Source organism: Colletotrichum lupini, chromosome 5 (assembly GCF_023278565.1).
Source record: "Colletotrichum lupini chromosome 5, complete sequence".
Classification (NCBI taxonomy): Eukaryota; Fungi; Ascomycota; class Sordariomycetes; order Glomerellales; family Glomerellaceae; genus Colletotrichum; species Colletotrichum lupini.
The window spans coordinates 2985488-3001902 of NC_064678.1; the positions used below are offsets into that span (position 1 = coordinate 2985488).

The window sequence follows — 16415 nt, forward strand, 5'->3', positions numbered from 1 at the left end:
GCTCGAGTTTCTACGGTACTTCAGCTGGCTATTTACTAGGGATGTATACACAAAAGCCCGCCAAACAACCTGGGTGAGAAAAAACCAAAGTAAAAAAAAAAATTCACAAAAAAGCCTGCGAGGATCCAAGACACAGTCGGTATCTGTCCAACGAAGAACAGCCCGGTGGATTGAGTGTGGAATGGTGCGTAACATGACTAGATATTGCACACTCGTCCCAGTGTCTGAGATACGCAAGCCACGCAGGGTACGTAAAGGGCCTACGGAGTCAATCAATCAATATTGGATCCAGTCCTCCTCTCAAAGTTCTCAATATCGTCGGCTCTTCTCCAATGGATCCAAACCAACCTTGGAATGATCCAATAGAAGTCTCCCGTCCCCCCGATTTCCCCTTTCATGGGGACATGGAGAGAGGGATGGGATGCCCTCTTTTTCCTCCAACAAGTGGAACCCCCAGTCCGCCGCGGTGCGCCGCCCATCATCTCCCGCCCCTCCTTCCTCCCTCCCTTCCTGAGTCTTTCCGCCGGGCGCATCACACCTAGACACCTTTCTGCAGAATATTCTCAACGGGGTGGAACGAATGACGGTTCAACGGCTCGTCTGGGCATGACGCCGAACCGACCGGACCGGGGGAGGGGGGGGGCAAGGTCCAAGGAGAGGAGGATGAGCATTGGCAAGGGTCTCAGGATCCATGGGGAAAAAGGGGATCACCGGGACTCAAAACCTCGAGGGCGGCTCAGAAGGGGAAGATCATGAGATGGAAACGTTCGTAGGGTTACTCTCTGTTCCCGCCGAGAGAATGCCATGGCCGCCCATCAAGCCAAAGGACGGCATCTCAGGACCGATATCAGGTCTCGGCGCATGACTTATCAGGAATCAGAAGCTTCCCGGTACCACTTTTTCGCAAAGAGCTGTCGTAAGCGGACTGGAGTACACGGTATACCGGTACAGATTTTTTGGCTAGGAAATATCGAGGAATGCCACATATTGGTCAAAAGAGGGCGATTCGATGGGCTCCAACAAATGGAGGTGGTCCAGTTTTTCGGTACTTTGTGCGTCCGTCGGGGGGTACTGGCTATGGACACTATGGATGGATGACGGTGGTCTCAAGGTGTTGCAAACTTGCAGTAATTTCAAGGTTGAGATCGGCGCTTGGATCCACGCTACCGCGCTCGGGAAACCGGGGGGCACAAGGCTCGAGTGTTCGAGACGCTGCGACGGTCCAGGTGTGCGGCGGCGGCGGCGCGGACGGCATGGCACGGCATGCACACTTGCAGGTCTGGAAGTTGGAGTCGCGGGCCAGGTACCGCACTTTGCCAATTCGCCTAGCTAAGGTATCAGTGTGGCACGGTCATGTAGGTACCCGTCTCTTCCAATGAATCTCCAGCTTCCCAACTTCCAACCTCGGCGCGCCTCATGTCGTTGGACTGGCACACTAGACAGGACTTGATAGGAACGTAGGAGAGAGGCAGTGGCGCGCCCAGCGCGTGCAGGCTACAGTATCTACCTTACCTAAGGCATGCATCTCCTCAAGATTCCAGTGGGAATGCAAGTACTCTTGGTCTTCTCCTCCCCCGTCAGGGGTACAGCTTGTTTCCCGGCAGTCAACCCCTTGGCTTTGTTCCAGATTGGCAATCCGTCACGCAGAATGCATGGCAGGCACCGCACCGCCCGTCCGTCCTGCCGTGCCTGCCACACTTGCCACAGGTACTGCCATGTGCTGCTGTTGGGAGTTCACCTCAACCGCTATCTGCGGATTTGCGTACTGGACTACTGATACAGACGGAAATAATTTGACATGTATGATGTCTGGGGCAAGTGCTCCGTCTCCCATCTCCGATCCATACCAACAGTCATTTGCCAATTCATCTCCCATCCAGTCGTGTAGACGGTTAGGATACCCAATCCGATCAGTCCTCTTCCTTTAGGAGTTTAGGCTCAGTGAGTTGACTCAACTCCAGTTCTCCTCTATCAACAATGTGCCAGTCAGCCACACCTACAGAAGACCGCACAGCATTATTCCAGCATACCCATACCCGTAACAGCGAGCCGCCGGGTTTCGCAACCGAGAAGGGGAGAAACCCCAGGCCTCTGTTTTAGGATCCCGTCTCTCTCTCTCTTTCTCTCGGCTCCCCTTAGCCTCTAGGTAGTACCGCGTAGCATGTCCCCAATTAAAATCAAGAACAGACTGACGATCAGCATCCGAAAGCCGAGTCAGACCACCATCCACCAAGTCAACTTTCGGCTCGCTGGCTTTCAATAGACAATACCCCCCAGTGCCCCCCAAGAAACCCAGGGGGCCAAGGGAACAGGCGTCCCTGGATCGACGTTGCTCTCGGCTGTGAGACTTCTTCTGATTCTCAAATCCACTGTCCAGACTAGCACGATCCAGTAACCAGTCCCATCCCCCGGAACAAGAGACTTCTGTGCGGCGCGCCTTGCTGACTGACTACGCTTAATTCTGCTCCGTAGCCCGAATACCTCGCTGAGGCTCGCTCTCGTGAGTCTCAGCTCGTCTCGTCTCGTTTCCTCATGTGATGTAATGAATAGTAGTACACATCAACGTAGCATTGCAGACGCGGGACGCGAGATCTAAATTTGTACAAACAGAAGAGTTAATCCGTGTTTCTTGAACCATGTCGATACTTAGTAATAATACATCTTGCGTGTGGTGTTTTTTGAGTTTGGAATACAGAGAACCACCCGCCTGACACAAACACGTCGAGTCTGTAGTTAGCCGCAGCCCGAACGTCGTCTCGTCGCATCGTCCCGTTATACCCGCCGTCTCATTAGCTTTTTAGGTATCCTCTACGTCTGACACTGAACCATAAAGGGAGTGTGTCTTGTACAAATATGCGAAACCAACGCCTGCCGGAACCCGTTACATCCCAGCCTATACCACCGAATCCATCATGCCGCTTTCTCCTACGTCATGATAACAATAGCAAAAAAAACAGTCACATACGCCCTGAACACCTTGCCTTTATATCATCAAGCCATACCGTCCGTCATCTTTTAAGTGGAGAGCCAGTCGAGGAACTCGGGGGTGAAGTAGCTGATGACAATGGTCGCACCAGCTCTCAGAATACCTTCAGTCGACTCGAAAGCCATCGCCTTCAAGTCGAAAACGCCAGACTTGGCCGCCGCATGGATCATGGCGAATTCGCCACTGACCTGGTACGCGGCGACAGGCATGTCCTTGCCGAGCTCCTTTGCGTCGCTGATAATGTCGAGATACTGGCTGGCGGGCTTAACCATGATGATGTCGGCACCCTCGCCAATATCACGGACAATTGCGCGGCGGGCCAAGCCACGGCCGCCCGGAGGCAGCTGGTAGCACTTACGATCGCCGAATGACGGGGCAGAGCCTGCGGCGTCACGGAACGGACCGTACAAGCAACCCGAGAACTTGGCCGAGTATGACATAAGCACCGTCTTGTGAGCGATGCCCTCCTCGATCAACTTCAGCTTGATGGCACGGATCCGGCCGTCGTTCATGTCTGAGGGAGCAACGCAGTGTGCGCCAGCGACCGCGTAAGCAATGGCAACGTCGGAAATGCGGTCAACGGACAGCTGATTGTTCAAGCTGCCGTCGTCACGCAGGATACCGCAGTGGCCGTGGGAAGTGTACTCGCACAGGCAGACATCGGCGCAGATGAAGAGCTGAGGGAAACGCTGGCGTATAGCGCGAATGCTTCTGATAACGGGTCCCTCTGGGTCGTCGGCGGCGGTACCAAGAGCGTCCTTGGTCCCCGGGCGCACGGGCACACCGAAGAGCATCACGGAGCGCAGACCCTTGCGCACAAGCACCTCCAGCCAGGCCATTGTTTTGTTGATGCCTCGGCGGTATTGGCCGGGCAAAGAGGGAATCAGGATCTCCTCGTCGTCTTGGTCGGAAATGAAGAGGGGGTAGATGAGCATTGACTGAAGAGGGTTCAAATCAGCAATGGTTCACGGATAACTGGATCATGCCTTGAGTCGCAGAACTCACCTTGGTCAACTGTCTCTCGGCTTGCCACGAGCGGGCAAGAGGGTGGAAGTAGCCGCCGTGCAGCTGGCTGGAAATGTCACCAGAGATGCTGACGCTTGTCGCCGCTGTGCTGGCATAAGACATGGCACGGGAAACTTGCGACCGGCCATCATCAATGGTAGAGACTGATTGAGGACCGCGGGGTCGGCGCGGGACGCCGGACTCCCTCATGGTAAGATCCTGAACAAGGCTGGAGAAAGACATGTTGGATTACGGCGTCGTCGGATTGTATTGCAGCTACGAGTATTGAATGAGAGGTTGAGTCGATGTGAGGAAGTGGCGAACTCTTGTTGAAGTGCGAACAAGCAAAGGGGTCGCGGGAGTCGCAATAGGAGATTCGGGGTGGTTGAGGACTTTTCTTTCGCCCGACGGGTGTCGTCAGGAGTTCAAATCGGCGGGAGGGATTAACGACGACGAGAACGACGTTATTTTGGAAAGGGATGACTCGGAAGGTTTGGGGCTGAAGATGGGAGAAGTACGACGGTTGAGGTGGCACAGGAGGGAAGTCAAAAGGGTTCACTGCGCCAGAAAGTTGACGGGATTTGAAACGAACCAGCTTTCCCTTCCCGCTTTAGCAAGCACGGCTGGGACTCGGCAGGAGACGGAGTTGAGCGTGGAACCTTCCTGCCAAGCCGTCCTGGAAATCAACCAATGAGATTGCGCATTGGAGCTGCTGACAGACCAATCACGGTCCAATCTTTTCCAATTGGCCCTCTCCGGTGGCGGCGTCTCCGCTTCAAACGGGACTCTCTTCTCGCATTTTCCGATGTCCGCGTGCGTTCCAACGGCGAAACCGAGTATGTCGTGCCCGTAAGCCGGTCAGCAACTTTCTCTTACATCCATGAGGGCTGACTAAGATGATCGGGATGGTCAGAAACCTCGGCTGGCGAAGTATTTGCCTTCCATGTTTGTTTGCTTGCAGCGATCTGTATCCGTACCTACTGTTATTCCGAACCGCTGTCTCCTTTCCGAGACATGCTCTGTTAGAAAATTCCCTCCCCTGGCCCGCTGCCCATGTAACGGCAAAAGGCGAAGGGCTGGGCACAAACCTCTTCTCGAGGGATCCAGATCCCAACACCGAGATGCTCCGAGCATCTCCGCAGCTGGCTGCGGCTGGCTGCAGGCCCGCTTCTCCTCCGGTGCCCCTCCTATGCTTCCGTCCCCGTAGTTCGCCCCATCTAGAACGTTCACCGGTCAAAACGGCTGCCCGCAGGCCCCGTCGCCGGCCACGGTGCACTCCGGTGATGGTCGGACGAAGCTGGTTTCAATGTTCATCTTTGGACTTTCTCTTCGCCTGCCAAATGTGATTGTTTCGGATGATTGTTTTACTCATGAACCGCCTTACCAAACTTTCCTATCGAATTTCTACGGGTTAATGGGATAGGCAATATAGCACATGCTTTATGGTCATCCCCTTTCTGTCAGAGTATGTTGAGCCAGCACTTACGAAGTTCAAACTAGATGTTTATTGCCTCTTTGCCAGAATGTGAACAATTCTCCAAGAAGCACATCAATGTCCCAGTGAAGTTGTGCTCCATCTGCCCAAGCCATGTTACGCCCCATCGTCTTACGGTTCTGCTTGATCCCATGGCTACGCTCTTCCTGATGCGAAGCGCCATCTCCGTGTCTCCAAACAGAGTTACCGATACCCTAATATGTGTGCGGTTTCGGGCCGAGAATGCTAGATAATGACTCTGCGCAGTCCCGGTTTCCTGCTTTTCTTCAGCACAATAACCAGCCATGGCGTTCTCATGTCTTGAGGTAAGTCTCCGCCACAGCCATAATCTATGATGTTTGTCAACATGACATACAATCGAGATCTCCCAAAGGTTTCTTTGAGATTGCTTCGAGGCTATTCGAGTCTCTCTGCTGTTTCCCTGGACGACATGCTGCAACCCCTTTCGAATGAGGACTTTGTTGGGCCTCACCCCTCAACCCAAGACTGAAAGATGACAACTGCGGATGGTGCAAGTCAGAGGCTTTCAGGGGCACTCAGGTTCACACCCAGACAAAGCCACTGAGCCTATCTTCCGTGAGCTCTTTCAAATTGCGGCTTGGACTCGCCCTCCATGCCGCAAACCGACTTATCGTCACCTGAGGTTTCCAGTGCAAGTCACTGGTCACCCGGGGACCACGCTCGAGTCTCCGCTCTTATCCCCCTGTGGAACAAATCAAACGCCGAACGAAACATAGGGCTTATCTCGGAGGCTCGAAACAGGAAGCCACGACAGTGGCCTTGGTGTTGAGAGGAGGAACGTCCGAACCTTCCCAAGAAAAAACCTGTTCAGTTGGAAGGGCGGTTTCGGTTCGCTCGCCTCTTTTTTTCCTTTTCTGCACCTCACCATCGTGTCCCCCACGTTCGCTTTCCACGATTCCCCAAATTCCTCGAAGCAATCGCAACAATCAACTCGGTCGCCTGTTGCTGGCTTTGGCAACAGTAGATCTCAGGAAAAGAACCTCAATCCCGTTGCAAGGTATGTCAGATCCAGACGAGGCGCTGCCCAGAGGCCGTTCTCTGATTGCTATCAGTGCCATCTGAAGCGCTTCGAATTCGTCAACTTTGGTTCGTCAGCATTGAGCACTTGAGAAGAAATCTTTGAAGTTGGCTAATCACTCACTGCTCGGCTTCGCAGCATCAAGAACCTCAGCAACATTCGCTTCATTGTTTTTGTCGTTGATTATCTCTCTTCCCCTAGGACGTTCGACGTCCTATCCACTCCTTTCTCCCAATCGAAAGACGCCTCATGTACGATGAAGAAAAAATCCATGAGCACTCTCGCCAATCTGGCGCCGCGTCGTCGTGGTAAGGGCAACAAGAAGGAAGAGAGAAAGGAGACTCAAAGTAAGTGACAGTTCTCTCGTCTCGTTCGGTACCAGCTGACACTTGGAACAGCTCCCGTCACTCCTTCGCTGCCTGAGAATCGAAGCGGTCCCGCCCATCCCTTCAGTTACCCTGATCCAGGCGGCAACACTGATCAAATTGTCGACCGCTTGGCCAACGACTTGCTGGAGAGCACCATCTATCATCATCCCAACGGTTTGCGCAGTCATCCATCTGTTCTTCTTTGTGGAACTGAGCCGATGGCCATCGCACCTATGATCTCTCCTGATGTGCAACCCAAAGCGCCCTCGACGTACCGGATTGTTAATCTTCCATCGGAGGACTTTTCTGTTCATTGCCAGTCTGGCACCCAAGTTGCGGGGACCGACGAGGTTGCTCCGGCTATCCCTGCAAAGTCCTTGCGACGTCAATGTGGCAAGCAGGAGAAGAGCGTCGATGGCTTCGTCGACCCCGAGAATCGTCCTGCGATGCTTAACTTCCCGCATTCCAAGACCACGATGCTTAACCCCGGCAACAGACATCCTCTGTGCCTCCCTCCCTCTACAACGGTTCCACTCTCCTACGGCGGATGCAATGACGGGGAGGATTTCTCACGGACTGCTGTCGCCGAGGCTCTTGCCGCCCGGGCCGCCGCTGAACAGGCTGCTCGCATCCAGGCAATCAGCGGCCAGGCTTCCGTCCGAAAGGATCTTGACACCGAGGATGTTCCCGTTCAGGTTCTTGGTCCAGAGAACGGTCCTAGATCAGGCTTGATCGACCCCGAATTTGTCGATATCAAGACCGGGGCAATGCTGGCTGCAACTCAAACCCTGAAGCCCCCTGGTTCGGAGAAACCCAAACTTCCTCCATCAAAGACTTCCTTGCTTCGTCGACACAAGGTTGTCTCCAAGGTTCGCCACGTGTTCGAATCCATCCTGCCTAAGCCTGCAACGCCAGAATCGAAGATCAGGGGCAAGATCTCAGCGCCCATCGGTTTGACCACGTGCGATCTGCCCAACCCTGCGGCGTACTATCACCTCGAGGAAGTCGAACTCGAAGAGACATCTATCGTCAGCTCAATCGAGCTTCGTCTCAATGAAGGCAACAACCTGCATAGCCACAAGGTTCAGAGCATCGTCGGAGATCGCATCGTTCGTAAGGCCGTGGCTGATGATGAAAGCTCGGTTGGCGGCAGCGATTCACCAGAAGATCCCTTCTCGGGAGAGTTTGAAGTCGCAAATCGTCCCCCCACTCCTTTTGAGCATCGCCTCAAGAGTAGCCTTGACTCCACTGGTATCCCTCCGGTTCCTTCTTTGAACCCTTTCGATACTGAGAAGGACTTCGATGCCGACCTTGAAGGAATCTTGTCTGAGAAGCCCGTCTGTGCTTCAACCCCGCGTCGACCCGACCGGAAGGCAGCCTCCGGAGAGAGCCCCTCTAAGCGGTATGCAAAGGCTGACGACCGCCATCTTGCGTCCATCAACGACACTGAGGGAGGCCCTAGTGCTCCCAGCCCGACTCCAAAAAAGTTGAGGCTGTCGGGCGGCTGGAGACTCTTCCGCGATCAGCCTGAGCCCAGCACCAAAAAACACCCATCGCCCAGCAAGCAGGATCTTGAAGTCCTCGAAGATCGACTCCGCGACATGGTCATCGAGAAAATGGAGCAGGAGCCTGAACAGCGGCCAGAATTGGAGGCCAAGTGGGAAGGCGTCCTCGCACCGGCTGCTCTGGGCCCCAAGGATGCGAATGCTGCGTTGATGTTGAGTGAGGGCAAGCAGCCTGTCGCAAAGCCTACTGTCGTTATCGGAGAGGCTAGCGCTGTCTCACTGCGTCGATACAATCGCGAAGAGTTCACCCGTATCACGACGGCTGGTTCCCGGATCCCTCGTCCTTCTCCTCGGTACACCCCCTACACTCGACCTTCGAACTTCGATGCGCTGGATATTGACGAGTTGCAGTAGGATGTGACCGTCTATGCTCCGAGACGTCGTCGTTTCTAGGGCTCGGTCGCGAAATTTTGATGCGTCTGAAAAAATTGGATCATCTTTGGCGGTACCACTCTATTCTATCGGTTCTTTGCCTGCGGTGGTTCTGGGCAGTTCGACCAAGGACCATCAACGGAAAAGCTCTGGTATCGTTGCTGCCTTCTACAAGCTTCCACAGCTGGCTTCAACAATTTGGAGACAGCCCGCCCGCGTTCTTTTCTGGAATTTGGAAGCGCCAATCCGGCAAACCTGTTGAGTATTTCCGCGGCCAAACATTGAGATGGTACAATCAAGTCACCTGCATTCTTCGATTGGCCCGCCCCAAATTTGTGTAAGTTGTTGCCGTCTCCTTAAATTCATCAGCTAATGTGTCACAGGAGAATACATCCAATTTCGACTTGGACTGCTTTTCGGATCCGGCTGCACTTTTTCTCCTTTTTCATGAGACTCGAAGAAATCATCAGGTCTCCAGTACTCACAAGCACCATTGGGCAACCTTAATACAAGTCCTACTGCCTTCTTACTAGGCCTAGGCAACCGGTTGCTGTGTCAATTTGAGTGTCAACAATTCGTGGACCGCTTTTCCTACGCGACAGGACAACAGAACAACTCTTCTCTTTCAGACTGTGCCACTTTGTGACCCTACCCGACCCTGGGAGAATCTGCATAAACTGAACCCCAGTAAACCGCAATCAGATTCTCCCATTTGCCGAATTGCATACAAAATGCCACCATGGAGGACGGATGTCACAGTGGGAGGATGATGAATGGTGTGATTGGACGCTAAGGGGGGGAAGCTCAGATAGGTAGTCACAATTCAAATCGTTTCAAGATAACCAGGAAACGTGTCACAGTCTCCTCAATATCAAATGTGCAAGGTAATTTACTTTACTTTGTTTATTTCATATCGTAACACAGACATAGTATCTATAAACCCAATCGCTCTCAACAGTACTAATACAGTAGGTATCCAAAATCCATCATAATCCATACACATAAGAGACTCGCTTGTTGGTATCTATCGATTGATAGGGGGTATTTTTTATATGCGACTGCGCACACACTTAGTAGCGGTGGGCGCGGTGCGAGCCACGACCGTCAGTGCCGTGCATGCGGCGGGTGCCAGCGGCCTTTTGACCAGGGCGACGGGTCAAGGTGCCCTTGAGCTTGAGCATGGCACCGGAGATCTTGTCGCCCATGGAGGGCTTGCGGCGCTGGTGGTGGACGGGGGCCGTGTGGGCGACGGGGCCGCGGCGGCGGGAGAAGAGGCCGCCGCCGGAACCGCGCTTGGTGGTCCTGGTGGTCTTGGTAGTGGTGTGGTGGTGGGTTGTGTGGGCGGGCGCGCGGCGGCGGGAGAAGATGCTGCGGCGGGGGGCGGTGGTGGTTGTGTGGCGGGTGGATCTGAGAGGCATGATTGCGGTTTTTGGGAGTGAAGTGTTTGTTTAAGTGGTTTTGGTTGTTTGGGTAGTGGTGTAAGACTTGAGGTCTTTGGTTGTTTGTTTGATTGAGATTGGTTGGGTTGTTTTGTAGCTTGATGCTGATGATGAGAAGAGGGAAAGCTGATGTAGGTGGGTTTGGAGGGTGGTTTATATGTTCCCTTGGTGGTTCTATTCAGGGTCGCGGTTTTGGAGGGTGACCAGCTACGCAGCATGTCTGTTCCAAGTCAGATGGCGTATGTTGGTAAGGTTGTGTGATTTGGGCATGTCATCATCGCGGGGTGGGGTTCGTGAACAGAACAGGGGTGGTTGGTTTGGGTTGGGTCTCGCGGGATCAGGGACCCTGTGAGAGGGGATGATGTCAGGGTCCAGGGGATCTACGTTTGTATGTGTATGTGTGGTCTTCTAGTCTGAATTTCCGTGTCTTTACAATACATACTGCGCCAAAGGCGACAAGGCTATCTTCCATTCGTATGAACAGTAGGTGTGTGGCATCCTTTGGTGGGATCGATGCGCAAAGGGTCCGAAACCTGCGTCCTTGGTTCCACACTTTGGACCCTATTTTCGTTTCGTGACCCTCCCTCTGACGACAAAAGGAAGATGGGCAAATGGGCATCCGTAAGGAGGGGATAGAGAAGTGGGAGGGTGTCGTCGGACCCTGATTCTGGGAAAGGGGTGACGTCCCTTGCAGTTCATTCCGTCGGGGAGGAGACTGGACTTGGGGTACATTCAGACATTGTTACGTAGGAGGAGCCAGGCAGGCTGTATCCGTACATGGGTGATGAGAAATGGCCAAGGCTGGCCAGAACGACAGCTTCGGGGGAGACCTCAAAGTGATTTTGCCCTCCGTTTGTTGTCGCAGCTGCGAGGTGAGGTCAAGGTGAGCGTCCAGCCCCAAGCCCATCAGCCCAAAATCAAGTTTTGGAGGGTCCTGTGGCTGGTGACGTCGAGCTGCGGTCGAGGGAAGGAAGCCCATTGGGTCCAGCCTCATACCCCTGTCTCTTGCCTGCGCCAGAGGCATTAGGATTGTTGATTCCGCCAATTAGAGTTGTGGCACACACGACGGTGTGGCTGACCCGGTAAATCAAGGTTCCTACCTTATCAAGGTACCTTATGATGTCATGCGCAACGGTTGGTTCGTACCACAGCAGATAGGTGTGGCTTGTCACACCTTTACGGACAGGTCTGGACCCAAACGGTTCTCTTCAGTTTCTTGTTTTCTCCCCCAGTTAATGATCAAAACGTAGATAGACTGGGTGACTGGGGCGGTCTGACCTTCCCTCTTTGTGTATACCACACTGGCTGATCTCAAAGATTAGTGTGTTGTTGGACGCATCGTTTGTTGGTGTGAGAAGAGTCGCAATGGGGGAGGGAGTGATAGGCATGGGGGATTTGCGGCCGCTGACGACGGTTTGACTGGGTACCTCTTAGACTTTCAATCATTCGACGTCAGTTTTTGCGGGTTCGAGCCTTCTCTGGCCTCTTGTTTGGCCACGGATTCGACTCCCCCGAGCGAGGTCAAGAGAATCCTCTCGGGTCTGGAATGAGGTGGAACGGAACATCACTGAGGGGAAATGACATAGCTGGTGGTCTTGGAACGGTGATCCCCTTGATGGTGCAATTTTTCCGGTCGTCAGACGCACGGCTCCTTATCGCTCATGTGTCGGATCCTCTAGGCCAAGGAAGATAATGATGTTGGGGAAGCAGAGAGCAAATGCTTGAAGCGCGGAAAGCGATGCTGTCAAGGCGCTCACGGTGCCGCCGTCCCCAAACCTTGTCCAGGTCTTCCTGCCACTTTGCGTATACAGAGATTTGTTGCCATCCTTTTCAGGAAATCTTATCCTCATCAACGCTCCTGTCCATCTGTCTGCAACGTCTACAGCCAAGTAGTATATGGCTTGGCAGAGTTGGCTCCTACCACCGCAACGAGGACCGCAGTGAGCGCGGTGAAAAAGAGCGACTCCGTGCTGGGCCTTCCTCGTTCGTAGGGGACTGTTATGCAGGTAATTCTCCTGATATGGCCATGGGTGGAGGTAAGATGTGGGCTGGCAGATTACTGTGGTATGGTTTCCGCCAGTTTGAGACACCCTTCATACCCTTCACACTTCCATTTGCAATGATGAGAGGGGTTGCTTCAGTGGAACTGCGGCTTACTTCCCTGCGCGAGGGAGAAGGACCCAGCGCGGCAGTATTGCTTTCCTTACATCAAGAACATCACCATCGAGGTGGCTCACCGCGCCACTGAACTTTCTGAGAGATTGACTGTATTCTTGGTGCCTTGAAAAACCTTGAACAGCACATGGTTGCCATAGGCTCCGACCATCAATACTGTCCAAGATTACGCCGTCTAGTCTCCGCGCCCAGAAAGGTTATCCTTGATCCTAGCCAAATCATCGCTCGAAAACCCCAGAGCCCCAACGACGTACCCCTCCCAGCCGCCATGCGCTTCCTGCAATGCCGCGATGAACGCATCCCAGCACGACGTCCGCAGGCTGCACAGGTTGTAGAAGCCTGGGTGCTGTTCGAAAGTGAGGCTACCGCCGCCAACACGGGCCTGCTGGAGGAGCCGCTCCCTCGCTGGCTCGGTGCCGATGCGCGAGAGCATGTAGTCGAAGCGGACGTCTTCGGGCGCGGTGCCCGCGAGAGATTGTAGGAGACCTGCCATCACGCCGGTGCGGTCTCTTCCGGCTATAAGGGGGTTTTCCTATTAGTTGGGCTTGGCTGGCGGCCACGCGCCGCAACAGTATTTGGCCTTCTTTCCATTAGAATGTCCAGGAAAGGTATACATACCGGTACAGTGAAAGAGAAAAGATTCCTCGGGCTTGTCGCGCACGTGCTCCAATATGGCTCGGTAGATCGGCCGGTACAAATCAAGGACCTTGAGATACTCCTTCCGAAGTCCAACTTCGCCCCCGGCCTCGACAAAATCATTCAGGTCAGGCGGGGTGTGGGCGCCCGCACTTTCGAGCCATGTGTTTGCAACTCCTGCGATCTCTGGATCGGGATGCTTCCCGCGTTCTGCAGAGCTACGAACGTCAAAAATCTGCTTCATGTTGGCGGCCAGCCAATCAAGCGCCTCTGGGTTCTGGTTGGCGACTTCGAGCATGCCGCAGCGGTAGACGAGACCTGGACGGACGCCGGAGCCGGGCACGGCACCAAGGTCGCGGATGTTGATGAGCTCGGGGACAGGGAGGAAGGGCGGCGTGCTCAAAGCCTGCTGTACGAGTTCGGAGGGGATTGGGTCGTGTACGTCTCGCTCTGTGAGAGCTTCTAGCTGGTCTCGGGTCATGGACATTTTTGCGATGAACGAGCTTTTTTATTCTTAAGTTGGAAGAGAAACGAGGATACTGGCAGTATCAAGATAGGATATCTCAAAGGAGGAGGAGAGGACTATCTTTGAGTCGACTGTCTGTTGTTGGCGGTGAGGCAGACGGCAGCCTGGGGCAGGCAACATCTGCGCCCTTCAATAATTGAACGGAGGTTGTTGGAGTAGACGTTTTGGAGTTGTAAGCAGTCCTGTGTAAGACGCGGACAAATGTAGCCCGCCCCCGTTGAAACAAGCTTCTTGAAGCTTTCTGGTGACAGGAGCTAGTGTTCATTCCACGAGACCGTCATGTGGCGCCAAGCCCCGAATATTGAGGTCTAACTATTGATATTACCGTTTGCGGACTCTGCACATAATGACAACGCCTCAACGTTCTGTGTGGCGGCAGTTTGCAGCAACGGGGATCTTGTAAGGGGCATATTAAGCCGTTTGCCCGCAGATGCACTTAAATTCCCGTGGTCAGATTCCTCCCTCAAATCGTGGTGCATAAATGGCATGTCTTTTGCCATGAAAAATGTTGGACATTCAAGGACACTGGGTGATGAAGTTAAGGATGTTGGTTTCAAGAAGTACCTATCCCTGAAGCTCTCATCCCTGCTTCCACATGCCTGATAAGATAGCATCTCCTTATCAAAGATGGCGATAAGGATATCGACTTTCCACACCGAATTTCAGGACGTTGTCTTCCAACAAAGCAAGCCATTTGACTCAAATCGAGACACTAATTACCTCGATGAGTGGCTAGAATTTCAGCATCATGTCCTCGAATTCAATTTTGAGGTGGGGACTGGGCCTCTCAGCCGCCGCGGCCGTGGTCGCAATCGCCGTCGTGCGTCTCCAGCAGCCCCTCTTAGGCGACATCGATGACACCCAAACGTACTGCTACCAAGGCATCCGTACGCACGATGAGGACCAGCCGTCAGCCCAATGCTTCACTGTGGCCGACGGTAAATTCACCCGTGTGTTCCCATGGGATGATGCAAGCTTGACCACCACGGCTGGCTTCGTCATTCCTGGTCTGTGGGATGGCCACGGCCACCTGAGTCAGTATGGCGAATTTCTCTACTCGGCCGATCTGTTCGGAGCCTCTTCTTTGGATGATGTTCGGGATCGCTTGAGGGACTACGTCGACAGCCATCCCGATGCCGGCACCAAGAATGAATGGATTCGAGGGATTGGCTGGGATCAGTCGGCGTACGGACGAATGCCGACCGCTGTGAGTCCTCTTCACCCCTCTCTGCCCAGTGATGGGTCTAATTCCCGATCAGAAAGACATTGAGGAAGATGAGCTTCTGAAGGGCAAATACTTCATGCTCGACCGGATAGATGTCCACTGTTCATGGGTGTCCCAAGCAGTGCTCGATCTGTTGCCTGCAGATCTCCCAGACGTGCCTGGCGGTGAGATCGTCCGCGAGCCAGGCATGGGCGTCTTTTGTGACAACGCCATGGACCTGATCTACAACTTGTGGCCGAAGCCTGGACCCGAGAAGAAGCGGGCATTCATTGCAGCCGCCATGGCCAAGTTGAACGAGGTCGGTCTGGTTGGTATGCATGATGCCGGCGTCTTTCCGCAAGAGCTCGACCTGTACGCCGATATGGCAGGCACGGACGACTGGACTGTCCGCGTGTATGCCATGTTGGAATGTGCTCAGCGAAATACCTTCTGTCCCGAGGACGCTGCTCGGGTGTTCCGTGAGGAGGACTCGTTCAGCGTCAAATCCGTCAAGCTTTTTGCAGGTATGTTTTCTGAAATGTTTGACATGAAAAGGCCCACTGAGACTAACGTTTTCCAGACGGCGCTCTTGGAAGTTGGGGAAGTGCCATGATCGAGCCATACAGTGATCGTCCCGATACCGCCGGCTCTCTTCTTGTCAACGGGTCGACTTTGAAACAGCTTGGACGGTCCTGGGCATCCGTCGGATACCAGGTCAACATCCACGCCATCGGTGACCTGGCAAACCGCTACGCCGTCGACGCCCTCGAAGCTGGCCTGCGAGATGTATGCCCCGATGAGAACCTCGCAGATTGCCAGGCTCGACGACGATTCCGCATCGAGCATTCGCAAATCATCCACGAGGATGACCAGAAGAGGATCCATGACATCGGTATCATACCATCCATCCAACCGACGCATGCGACATCCGATATGAAGTACGCCGAACTACGACTTGGGGCAGAGCGCACCAAAAAAGAAGCGTACCGGATGCGGTCACTCCTCGACGTCCACCCGATCCTAGGCAGCGACTTCCCCGTCGAGCCGCCCAATCCCTTCCAGGGTATCTATGCTGCCGTCGCCCGCAAGAGCCCCCATACGGGTTACGGCGTCAACGGAAGTGAAGATGGCTGGCATACCGAGGAGGCTCTAAGTCTCGACGAGGCGTTGCTAGGGTTCACCAAGGGCCCGGCCTACGGTGCCTTCATGGAAGGACGAGCCGGCCTCATCAAGGAGGGCGCGCTGGCTGATTGGGTCGTGCTGGACCAGCCTCTGGAGGACTTGGACCTTGACGAGCTGCGGGAGCTTAAAGTCAAGGAGACCTGGGTGGGCGGGAAACAAGTCTACGCGCGGGACTATGAGTGACGGGCTACCAAGGTTCACGATGAATGATTTTTAAAAAGTTCTCTCGGCTTCGTTCCATACTTGCCTACTCTGACATACTCAAGACCGCTTTTATTAGGGGATTTATCTACGCCAACGACTTTTTATGCCCAAGAGATATGATTCCATCAACACAACTGAGACCGACCTGTGCTGTTTTCTCATTACATTCGCTTTAATCGTATGAATGGCTCTGACTGGCCTAGTCGAAAGATAGAAAGG

At 53.9% G+C, this 16415-nt stretch overlaps 10 protein-coding genes across 10 annotated transcripts; 6 read left to right on the top strand and 4 right to left on the bottom strand.

Moving 5' to 3' along the window:
- Window positions 1–41: 41 nt before the first annotated feature.
- On the top strand, window positions 42–2936 carry CLUP02_10304 (uncharacterized protein; the record flags this gene model as incomplete). Its single annotated transcript, XM_049289280.1, has 16 exons — window positions 42–73; window positions 137–184; window positions 239–375; window positions 458–679; window positions 797–916; window positions 999–1226; window positions 1278–1303; window positions 1360–1457; window positions 1542–1673; window positions 1708–1762; window positions 1820–1884; window positions 1962–2093; window positions 2210–2341; window positions 2393–2426; window positions 2473–2534; window positions 2834–2936. The coding sequence occupies 16 exons, from the start codon at window positions 42–44 to the stop codon at window positions 2934–2936; spliced, it is 1626 nt and encodes a 541-aa protein (XP_049146425.1).
- A 79-nt stretch (window positions 2937–3015) lies between these two features.
- Window positions 3016–4234, bottom strand: CLUP02_10305 (delta-aminolevulinic acid dehydratase; the record flags this gene model as incomplete). The annotated part of the gene is made up of 2 exons (XM_049289281.1): window positions 3016–3924; window positions 3992–4234. 2 exons carry the CDS (start codon window positions 4232–4234, stop codon window positions 3016–3018), a joined length of 1152 nt encoding a protein of 383 aa, XP_049146426.1.
- A 653-nt stretch (window positions 4235–4887) lies between these two features.
- Window positions 4888–5337, top strand: CLUP02_10306 (uncharacterized protein; the record flags this gene model as incomplete). Its single annotated transcript, XM_049289282.1, has 1 exon — window positions 4888–5337. The coding sequence occupies one exon, from the start codon at window positions 4888–4890 to the stop codon at window positions 5335–5337; it is 450 nt and encodes a 149-aa protein (XP_049146427.1).
- Window positions 5338–6796: 1459 nt separating this feature from the next.
- CLUP02_10307 (uncharacterized protein) lies at window positions 6797–8812 on the top strand (the record flags this gene model as incomplete). Its single annotated transcript, XM_049289283.1, has 2 exons — window positions 6797–6872; window positions 6924–8812. 2 exons carry the CDS (start codon window positions 6797–6799, stop codon window positions 8810–8812), a joined length of 1965 nt encoding a protein of 654 aa, XP_049146428.1.
- Window positions 8813–8871: 59 nt separating this feature from the next.
- On the top strand, window positions 8872–9337 carry CLUP02_10308 (uncharacterized protein; the record flags this gene model as incomplete). Its single annotated transcript, XM_049289284.1, has 2 exons — window positions 8872–9167; window positions 9214–9337. The coding sequence occupies 2 exons, from the start codon at window positions 8872–8874 to the stop codon at window positions 9335–9337; spliced, it is 420 nt and encodes a 139-aa protein (XP_049146429.1).
- A 563-nt stretch (window positions 9338–9900) lies between these two features.
- CLUP02_10309 (uncharacterized protein) lies at window positions 9901–10248 on the bottom strand (the record flags this gene model as incomplete). The annotated part of the gene is made up of 1 exon (XM_049289285.1): window positions 9901–10248. The coding sequence occupies one exon, from the start codon at window positions 10246–10248 to the stop codon at window positions 9901–9903; it is 348 nt and encodes a 115-aa protein (XP_049146430.1).
- Window positions 10249–10443: 195 nt separating this feature from the next.
- Window positions 10444–11293, bottom strand: CLUP02_10310 (uncharacterized protein; the record flags this gene model as incomplete). The annotated part of the gene is made up of 5 exons (XM_049289286.1): window positions 10444–10476; window positions 10569–10649; window positions 10712–10802; window positions 10861–10956; window positions 11016–11293. 5 exons carry the CDS (start codon window positions 11291–11293, stop codon window positions 10444–10446), a joined length of 579 nt encoding a protein of 192 aa, XP_049146431.1.
- A 100-nt stretch (window positions 11294–11393) lies between these two features.
- On the top strand, window positions 11394–12925 carry CLUP02_10311 (uncharacterized protein; the record flags this gene model as incomplete). The annotated part of the gene is made up of 6 exons (XM_049289287.1): window positions 11394–11515; window positions 11592–11619; window positions 11726–11887; window positions 11949–12086; window positions 12155–12460; window positions 12530–12925. The coding sequence occupies 6 exons, from the start codon at window positions 11394–11396 to the stop codon at window positions 12923–12925; spliced, it is 1152 nt and encodes a 383-aa protein (XP_049146432.1).
- CLUP02_10312 (uncharacterized protein) lies at window positions 12620–13567 on the bottom strand (the record flags this gene model as incomplete). The annotated part of the gene is made up of 2 exons (XM_049289288.1): window positions 12620–12960; window positions 13063–13567. The coding sequence occupies 2 exons, from the start codon at window positions 13565–13567 to the stop codon at window positions 12620–12622; spliced, it is 846 nt and encodes a 281-aa protein (XP_049146433.1).
- A 787-nt stretch (window positions 13568–14354) lies between these two features.
- On the top strand, window positions 14355–16175 carry CLUP02_10313 (amidohydrolase; the record flags this gene model as incomplete). Its single annotated transcript, XM_049289289.1, has 3 exons — window positions 14355–14813; window positions 14866–15334; window positions 15391–16175. The coding sequence occupies 3 exons, from the start codon at window positions 14355–14357 to the stop codon at window positions 16173–16175; spliced, it is 1713 nt and encodes a 570-aa protein (XP_049146434.1).
- Window positions 16176–16415: the final 240 nt, after the last annotated feature.